We start from the raw sequence: 10,754 nt of genomic DNA on the forward strand, positions 1-10,754 counted from the left end.
ATTCTTAATTTCCTTTTCTAAAACTAAATAAATTTAGCAATCTTGGAAATCATTTAAGGTTTCAGTATGTTTCGCTTTTTACAACTGATGCTGTTTAAGAAAACATTTTTGCCTTAGCAGGGCAATTTTAAAAGACAAACATGTCCAAACCACCTAGGAATATTGCTCTAGGCTGTATCAAATATAATGTTTGAGAGGTAAGAAATACATAATGATTCATTTTTAAAGTAAATATATTTCTTCTAATAAGTAACAATGGTAATCCAATGTTCTTCAACCTTCAACTTCCCTACATAGTAGGAAGTTTGATAATTGTAAAATACTATAGAGTGTGGCATAGTAGAAGGAGCATTGTCTTTGGGTTTACAGCCTCACTCTATCATACGTAGTTCCTTAAGGTCTCAGAACCTTAGTTTTTCATCTCAAAACTCAACATCACAACAGCTACCTTAAAATGTTATTGGGAACAATAAGTGAAATACTATACATGAAAGCTCTTTGTAAATATAGATGCTTTTTCAGAGAATGTTTTTATCACAAAAACATATAAAATCAAATTGTAATTTTTATAAATACTATTCTTAAATAGTTGAATGTGAAAGTTAACCTTCATCTCCATATTTCTTGCTTAAATATATTCCTATCTCTAAGAGATGTATGTTTCTGGGGAAATTTTTCTTTAATTTTTAAAGTCCTATAAATGGGTTCTTTCTTCTCTCTGTAAACTATTCTGGTACCAGTTGAATTAAACTTTTAAAGATATTTATTAATCCACTATAATAAAGATGAATACCATTTGATAATGTTAATCTGTTCAATTTATTAAATGTCCAGTCAGAAATACTTATATGGCCTAGAAACTATCAGGGCCACCTTGCAGAAAAGTAAAATTAAATTTGAATATTTTTATTACTCATATTAAAGCATTTTATAAATATGTTTCATTATCGCCACAGGTCTCTGTGATAAATAAGCAAGTGTTTTGTTTTTAGTTTTTATTCAACCTCTAATTGGCAACTCTTTTCCTAGACTTTTCTATAGAAAAATAATAGTGTTTTCCATAGGCTAATTTTAAAAGCAGTTTGAGTTCTCTAAGCACATACCATTTAGTAGTAGCAGGCAGCAGCTGAAATGTGATGAATATAATCAAAGAAGATTAATCTGGGATTCTAATTTTAGTGTTGATTTTTCACCTAGAAACTTTTATAGTCAGTATATTTATTTTACTGCCTCCGAAATGAAAAAGTAAATCGAGGCACAGAAAATTTAAATAAGCTGCCTAGGATTTTACATGAAAAAGAATTGGATTATTCTGTCTTCTTATTTACATATAAAACTTTTTAAGAGATATAATTTTCAGTAATTAGTATATGACCTACCTATTTAGTTGATCTTCATCAACTTCTGTATACTCTTTAAGATCTAGAATACAACTACAAAAATGTTTTATTGAATTAACCAAAATTCGTGGTTGCAAAATACATACTTCTTTGCTACTTTTAAGGAACTTTTAAGGTTATAAAAGTACAAATTTCTCTTCTTGCCACATCATGCTCATTTTAAGTGTCTTAGAAGACTCACAGGATTTTTTAGCATAAGCTTTTGAAACTGTTCACCATTTATTTTAAATACCTTTGTTTTGAGTTCTTAGACTGTTTAATGTAAAATTAATCCTTACATTAAATAGTAAAAGTCCTAAAACAGAAGTTTTACTATTTTTTCCTGTATATAAATATAAGTGGCAAGGTGCTAAAGAAGACTTACTAGTCTTTACTATCACAAGTCAGTGGTATTTGAGTTTGAAGACAGTTTCAGATTCCAAAATTTGTAATACAGTTGTTTCTGTAAAACTCGATTGTTAATGATAAAAATTTTCTTTAAACTACTTGATGTATTTCACAGAACTTATCATTATTAATCGTACAAATTTTCTTTTAAACTGCTGTATTTCACAGACTTTATGATTATTAATAAGCAGTTGCAGAACTACAGTTAAATATTTCTTTTCTGGGGAACTGTGTTTTTAAATTGTTTTTTGAATGAGGACACTTAAAAAAAATAAAATGTGAGCAAACATAGCTGATAGTTTTGTTATAAATTTGGCAGTCTTCTCTCCTTAATGTACACAATGCTAACCAAGTCTGTGGACACTTTTTTTTTGCCATGGTGTTTTATTAGTTACTTTTGATAGTTGTTCCATTTATATTAATTTTTAGCTTTTGAGAATAATATTTTAAGTGGTCGTACTTCTAGTTAATATAAAACAGTTAAATTTATAGATTTATAAAATTTTGCAAAGTTAAGTATATTTAAATTTAAATTGATAAGATTGTATTACTTTTTTTAAAGGTTAGTTTTTAAAAAATTTCTTATTTCACGTGGAATAAAATTCCAGTGTTGGTTTTAAAAGATTTGTGGCTAAGTTTTTTGACATTTTCCTTTTCTTTCCTCTTTTGAAGGTTAATCGAATATTTTAATTTACATCATAAATATATTACTTGTGTAACTAAAATCCACAAGCAGCTTTCATAAGTTATGGTTTATAGTACACACAAATTAATATTACTATTAGTTTGACCTCTTCTGTAAGGTCTATCATTGAACATATTACTAGCAATAAAGAATGTATTTTTAATAGACCATCTATAACTTGTAAAACAAGAAAGCAGTTATTATTTTTTAAGGTCTTTTCTAGCTCAGATGGACTCTGAGCCCCCACTACAATGATAACAGATCAAGTTACCATTTGTTTTCAGAACTATTAATCTGTTTTTGTCGTTGTCGTTGTTTTGGTTCAATTAGTTGATTGGTGGGTATTTTTATTGGAGAACATACAGTGCAATTTGTGGCTTAAATTGAAACCAAAGCTAATATTTAACTTGAACATTTTTATTGTTTTGAATCATAAGACATTGAATATAATACAGTGAGAAGCTTTATTAACTTAAAAGCAATACTCACACTTATTTTTTAGATTATAGATTGGTCAGATGTCAAAAAAAAAAATCTAGTTTAACATTACTTAATTCCAACTTCAGTGTGGCTTCAACCACTTCAGTCCCTCAAGTGTTTGAACAATAATTTATGAAATAAAAGCTATAGATCTCTAGCATTAAATAAAGTGACCAATCCCTCACTTATAGACAAAAACCGAAGACCTCTGAAGGTTCTGTGGTTTGCCAGAAATCATATCATCATGTAATTGCAGAATGAGGACTAGAAATTGGGTTTCTTGACTCTTAATGGAATACATTTTCCACCATGTTACACTAACTTATATAAGGTGAAGTTTTTCATTCAAATATAATTTTTATTTTGTGTATTGAATAATAAAAATAAGTTGCTTGCTTGGTTGAATAGCCAGTAATATAAATGGCTTGTTCATTTCTGGTCAAACACAGGTCTACCATGAAGGTATAGTCAGAGTAATATTTTTTCCTTATTGAAATAGGTAATAAATAAGTTCTAACTATGATAAAGTTTCATTTTAATGCATACATTTTAGTATATAGTTAGATACTGGTCATCATAATTTTAGTTTTTAACAAAACCCAGTCATTAGTCTATTGGTGTTTGCTCTGTAAAGGAAAACTTTCTGGGAGAAAAGGTTAAAAGATTGCAACAGGGTCTTACGTGGAATATAATTCATAGCTTGTCTCTCAGATCCAGTATTTCTGGACATACAGTAATTCACTAACTACATCAGAACTTTGGAATTCATCCCAAATGCTGGGGTGTAATTACCTAGTTATGGATCATTCTGAATCTGGTAAGGATATGGAGAGACTTTCCTTACCTACAGTAAGAAAGCAGAAAGCAATATGCATAAATAAGAGGAGATGAGAGTAGGAATTTCATTTCGGTTAGTTATAGAAAATAAAGTACAAATTAATACTGAGACTTAACATGAGTAAAGAAATGTTTGGTGATGATATGTCTGTCTGGTTTGATGTTTTATTTTAGAGAAATAAGGTAACCTTGAGGTGTAGGGGTAATAATTCAGAACTGACATTATATGGAAATAAAAGTTTTTCATATCGAAGTGTGGGGAAAAGGTGTTTCTCATGCATAGTGAACGTCTCTTTTATGGAAAATGGTATCGAAAAAACTTAGGCCAGTTGATATTTTTCTTTAAAGTATTTATGGCTATTTTATGCCCTCATAGAGAAAATCTTCAAAAACCTGCCTCAGATTTCTTTTGGCTTTGTGTCCTATATAAGCTTGGTTTGGGTGTTTTAACTTCTAAAAAATCTTTTGAATAGTTTTTGATCTATAGGGCAGCACTTTTCTATTTTTAAACTCTGATTTTTTTAAATGTTTGTGCGTCAGCATAGCGTGTTTCCTTTTTTAAGGAATTCAGGAGTGATTGTTTATAAATCCTTGCTGAGAAGCTTATTGTTCCTTGTAGCTTTTTACATGGCTGTACTAAAGGGAGAATTGTCACATGAACAGACATCCTGATTAACAGTGTTTCACTGTGGTGGTTGGGGGAGGGGTGTTCTTTACATAAATAACTCTCTATGTAATAAATATTTCATAAATTTCATTGATCCTGCTAAATAATATATCAAGTGTTGGTCAAAATAAGTATGTAAGAAGAAAAGGGTTGATTTTATCACCTCAAATCTAGTTTACTATATTCTGACATTAAGTATATTCTGAGTTCCTCAGATTTAGAAGAAATATGCGATAAAATACTATGGAAGAATGGTTTTAGAATGAGGAAGACAGGCAGCTAGGAAACCAGCAGAAAATAGTAACTACAACTTACGTTCGAAATAACCCAGGTCTAGACCAGGGACTTGATGGCAGAGTTGGCAGGTATTTGTATAAAGAGGTTCTTTAGAGAGAAGGATGCTCAGAGGTAGTGAGCATGGTGGAAATCTTAGTACAGGAATTTGAAAGTCAGAAGAGAAAAACCGCAGTGTTTGTCATTACTTATATTGAAATTCATTAGGATTTAGTTGGAGAAAGAAGTTTGTGGAGTTACATCCACAAGCAAAGGATAAACAGAAGGAGAATATCAAAATAGTTGATTTTCATTTTCTCCACAAATATTTGTTTGTGCATTTGTCTTCCATCTGTCTCTGAAACATTTTATAATATAGCTAGATAACTGCTACTCCACAACCAACAGAGGCAATAACTTAATTTTTATCATTGCCTGATAAATGTAAGTAGGTACTTTGTATTCTTAGAAAATTATATAACCTGCCTTTATTAATGGGTATTTTTAAAATACCAAATTATCTCAGTCCTTTACATCATCAATAAGATAAAAGCCTCCAGTAGTTAGTGTGACATAGCATATGTTATAATCACTGAAATGGAGAAATCAATAGAAATAAAAATAGCTTCTAGAATATGTAATTTTTTGTGTAAAATTTCAAATACAGATGTATGTCCTCTCTTAATATGTTTTTTATTCATTAGCAATTTTCCACTGCATTAGACTAAAAATAAAGTCAAAATTAATACAAGCCTGGGAATATATACAGCCTTTAAGACATTTTTTGAAAGTACTTAAACTTTTGCCAAATTTTCTTTGTTTATTTTTAGTTTCTGCTGGTTTTTTGGCAAGACTGTTCTGATTGCTAATCAAGCTAAAAACAACTTAAACTTGGGTCACTTTGGAACTTAGTCCAACTGATGATTGTAGGCATGTTTATTTCACCTCCAGCCTCAACAACTCCTCTTCTGAATACCGTATACAGGAAGGTGCAGCTGATAAATACTTCCTAAAATCTGGAAGGCTTAACAAAAATTATAGAATCACAATTAGATTGCTAATTTTTCAATGAATTTCTCTTGTCTTTATTCAAGATTAGCAGTTCATAGCTACATTCTGAATTATTTATGTAAAGTTCTATAATGATTATATAATTCATGGGTTCATTCTTTATATTTAGATCTCACCGCTGTGGAAACCTTAAGGGATCCTTTAATCCAGGAGGTTACGTGATACAGTAGGAAAAAGCACCAAATCAGGAATCACACAATCTAGATTATGGTTCCATCTCTGTTGTTCTACTGTGACCCTAGATAAGTCTTAGTTACTTCTCTTATACATAGAAAAGGAAAAACATCACTGGCCCTACTCGCTTCACAAAAATCATATGGAATAAATTATGAGAATACTCTTTGGAAACCTTATGTAACAGGCATGAGGAATTAATGTGATCTCCATTTGGCTGATGTGGCACTGAGGCACAGCATGACTTTCCCAGCATTGTCATCAGCTACTAAAGTACTGAAGTGGCCAAAAATTTTGGTTTAAGATGAAAAGACTATTTTAAAATAGTATGCCTTTAAAAATAGCCACTTTTTTAGAAGCATATTTTAATTCTCTTATAACTTTTAATCTGTTTTTCAACTTAAAAGTACCTTCGCTACCCCACAACTTTTTAGCTTGACTTAAGTGATATTTGAGAAGAAATCGATCAGGATATCTATTTTAGATATTTAGACTGAAATAAACCTTTCCCTTAAAAAAAAAAGACCAGTCACCCTAAGGTTGGAACAGTGCTCAGGGATACTTGGAGCACTTTGTACTAAAGATCTGCACTCTCTCCAACAGTGACAGCTCAGTATCACTGCAGTGGCCGCTGCTTTTGCTTCCTAAACACATGATGTTTTGAGTAGCCTCACCTTACAAATATTTGCAGAACAGGAAGAAGATTCTTGAAAGGGAGGATTGTGATGAAATCGATCTAAATCTCTGTTTTAAAATCTTGTACAGCCTTCTGTTTTAAAATCTTTTCTTCTGGATGAGACATTAGTCTTTAACGTTTGAGGAACTCTGTAACTGAAGACAAACAATAAAATACCAACAGAGAGGAAATTACTAAAGGATTGTATGTATTTAAATTACTTTTATCAGTAACCCACTCTAGCCTCAGAAGGTATCAATCTAAAGGAGAAGAGGAGCATTTAAAACCAATGTATTTTTGTTATTAAATATTTCTTTAACTTAAAAAAGTATTAAATTTAAGGTTGTCTAATATTTGAATCAATTTGTTACCTTGATGACCACATAGATTGGAAATAGATTTCTATTTTATGATAAACCCATGAATTGGCTTTTTGGGGGGGGAAAGTTAATATAATTATTTTAAGGCTAAATTTAGGGTTCTTAACCAGAGTCAGTGTAAATAGAAAATTTCCAAACAAATTAATTCTGATTCTTGCTAAACCCTATGCTAATAAAAGACACTATACTTCTTATAAAAGATCCACAGGTCTGTAGGCTAACAAAAATAAAGGTATTTGCTACTCTCAAGTTTATCAGTAAATTAGAGCTTGCCTAATGTAAAATAGGAAAAGAATGCTTCCAGTAAAAAAACTCAACTTAATGAACTCTTCCCTCCTTTTTAACGACTCTTAACAACTAAATGTGGACCTTGATGAAATTTGAGTTACAGAAGTTATTTTTTTTTTCCATTGTGGGAAGGTGTTTCTCCCCCTCTTTATACAGAATATGACAGCCAGGTCCCTTGTGCTGATGACAGCAGCCTTTCTCCACAATTTGGGAGACTACTGTCAGGGAGAGACTGGAGTAGGCCAGGCCTGGGGAAGTGATCACATTCAGTCAACCACCTGTTTGACTTCATGGAGATGTGAATGAAAAGTAGGTCCTCTCATGGAAGGGTTTGGAGACTTCTGCTCTTATGATTGAACTTTCATTGTGACTACTTGAAACGAAAGGAATTAAAAACTGTGAATACAACCAAATCAGCATGTTCTTGCACATTTAATAGTTTTCATAACTTACAGATATTTTTAAGCATCTTTTAGCAGTTTTAATTAAGAAAGACCTCTAGCAAATAAAGTAATTTAGAAACTATTTAACAATCTACAACATTATAAGATCCAATTTCTAGTTGTATACTCTGTTAACATGATTGAAAGAAATCTAGATAACTGAAAGAAAACTAGATAAACTAGTCTGGATGTCAGGAAAAGTAATGGATTATTGCTGTGGCCTTTCTCTTTACGAGCGAGATAAACCAACTGGTGATACTCTGAGATCCAGGCAGCAGGTAGGAGCTTGCTTCCATGCTCTGCCTTTGCCTTTGCCTTTCTTCTCTTCACATTCCTGTGGCTGATGATAAGTTTAAGGTCAGCTAGTCAGAGTTGTGTAGAGGTCAAGAAAATAGTTCATGTAAAATTTTGGTAGCCATAGTTTTGACACTAATTAAGGAAGCACTAAAACTAGCAGTTCATTACAAAGTCCAAAGCATTCTGTGTGAGCAAAACATTTGGAAACTTTTAAAATTATTTGATCTCTTTTGAAAATGTAAATAATAGTTTTAATCATTATGAAGCAAAGATTTTAATAAGATATTTTTTTCTTTTTCTTCTTAGATCCCAATTTTGTTCGGACATTTCTTACAACATACAGATCCTTTTGTAAACCTCAAGAACTACTGAGTCTTATAATAGAAAGGTCTGTCAATTTAATTTTAAATTCTTTATTCTTTTTAAAAGAGATTGAGCTAAGATTTTATGTTTCTTGGAAATATATTGGAAGAGCTTTAAATTATAGTTCATGGGCACTTTTTAGGAAGTGAAATCTTTTATTTTTTATTATTTTTAATATCTTTTTAGATAATTATTTTATGATAATATGTTAGTTTTGATTAAATACAAAAATAGCCATTCTTTTTTTATACGGACACTCAGTATGTGAAATTTCAAAGTTATAAATTAATCAGGTTAAAGAACTATATAAAATATATAATTTAGATCTAGAAATTCAAATTTTGATGATTTAGATGTTCTAAACAGAGTTTTTCAAATATATACCATGTGTTGAGAAAAACAGCTTGTCAGTGAACAAATACTATAATCAGAATGTTTTGTCCACCCAAAGAGCAGTCAACTTTTCAAGCATTACTCTTAAAAAGTATTATTTTGGCTGATTTAGAGTAGATACGCAAGCCAAAAATGTACATCAGTCCCATAACTTTATAATCATATTCGTTTTGAGACTTTTCATGTATTCTTTACTGTGTATCTAGTTTAATCTATATTGGCAAGTATTAATTTATTTTTAAAAGTACAATAAGATCATTAACCTTTACATTATAGAAGCCTTACTTGTTCGACTGATATGTATACTCCTAGTAATTTTTACAGTGCTCTCTTGATTGTGTGACTAGTGAAAAGGTTTGTACTTTTTTATTTGTATAATTTGATATAATTAGTATTTTCTTTAATTTGTTCTGTTTTATGTTAGGTTTGAAATTCCAGAGCCTGAGCCAACAGAAGCTGATCGCATTGCTATAGAGAATGGAGATCAACCCTTGAGTGCAGAACTAAAAAGATTTAGAAAAGAATATATACAGCCTGTACAACTGCGGTAAGCATTAAATAAATAACTGAAGTAAATACGTCTTCATTGAGGTGTTGTTTCAGAGTTGAAGTAAATAAAGATCTTTCCTAAGCAAGGAGGAGGTAAAAATTAATGAAAAGCAATTATCAGAAATTATTGTACAAGTCTTAATTAACATAGAATTTTGAAAATGGTAAACCACTTTTAAATATTAATTAGGTGAGAGTTACTGTTTTCCTTTATACCATTCATTACAAGAAACATTTATGCCTGAGTTCCCATGTGATTCAATTACTCTTCTTTGTTAATGCCATAGCGTATTAAATGTATGTCGGCACTGGGTTGAGCATCACTTCTATGATTTTGAAAGAGATGCAGATCTTTTGCAGCGAATGGAGGAATTTATTGGGACAGTAAGAGGTATGGTTGTTTTTTTTTAAGTGCACAGTTTTATGTTTGATAAAAGTACCTACATGGTGACTGTCAGTTGATGTCATTACTGCTCATTGTTGTTAAGAGGGGTTTATAATAATGCCAGCATAACAATTTGAAAAAATTTTTAATTTTCATCAAACAACATTTTTGACCTACAAATTGCTCAATAATCACCCTGTTGACCCAATGTAGTTTCATTTAGTAAATCAACTTAGTGGTTATTTTGAAATTGAATTTTAAAGTCTCAATTTATGCTGTCCTTACACTTATCTGAAAGTGCATGTAACGAGACAGTTAGGAACTGTAGTGCCATTATAACACCACTGATGGAAGCTGACTTGGCTACAGTAAGGTGAATAGTACACAAATTAGGGAAGCAGCAGTGTTTAGTGAACTGAGAACGGAGAAACAAAAGTTCTGTTCCCAACACTGCCACACATCAGATACATGACTTTGGGCAAAATTTTTGCTTTGTCTCTTTATACTTCATTTTCCTCATCAGTAATATGAGGAACTAGGCTGGAATGATCTCCAGCCTAAAGATTTAAAGATTATATGATTGTATAGGTCTAAAGATGTCCTAGACAAACTTGTTTCCATTTCTATTGTATACTCCAAATGAGAATCAGACAATAAAAGGTTAAATAATAGCACTTTCATGCATAGTATAAAATAAAGCCACATCAAAAACTCACACTGAAATGAAGGACTCTGTCCTCTGGCACTGTTTTGTTTATAAAAATGCAATGTTAATTAGATTAACAGCGAATGTGTATAGATAGTCCTTATAAATCTCATTAGTGTAAGACAAATCTTTTTTTTGGAGGGCTCTAAAGTAATATTTTGAAATGAAGTACAGAATAATAGAAGTGAAAAATCTCTACAAATAAATTACTTTCTGATTTTATTTAGAAAAGATATGGAAGAATATATACCAAATTATTAACAGTGGTTACCCATGTGAAGAAGAGTGTGACTGATATAG

General features: G+C 30.9%; 1 protein-coding gene across 3 annotated transcripts in view; it reads left to right on the forward strand.

Annotated features, from left to right (window-relative positions):
- Positions 1 to 10,754, forward strand: part of SOS1 (SOS Ras/Rac guanine nucleotide exchange factor 1) — a 118,066-nt gene that overhangs the window by 77,424 nt on the left and 29,888 nt on the right. For all 3 annotated transcript variants that reach the window (XM_015587582.2, XM_015587583.2, XM_006909653.3), the window contains 3 exons: positions 8,365 to 8,446; positions 9,239 to 9,361; positions 9,651 to 9,754. In XM_015587582.2, coding sequence (XP_015443068.1) covers positions 8,365 to 8,446; positions 9,239 to 9,361; positions 9,651 to 9,754 — 309 coding nt within the window. The remainder of the gene's footprint in view (positions 1 to 8,364; positions 8,447 to 9,238; positions 9,362 to 9,650; positions 9,755 to 10,754) is intronic.

The sequence above is a fragment of the Pteropus alecto genome, unplaced genomic scaffold (assembly GCF_000325575.1).
Source record: "Pteropus alecto unplaced genomic scaffold, ASM32557v1 scaffold131, whole genome shotgun sequence".
NCBI lineage: Eukaryota > Metazoa > Chordata > Mammalia > Chiroptera > Pteropodidae > Pteropus > Pteropus alecto.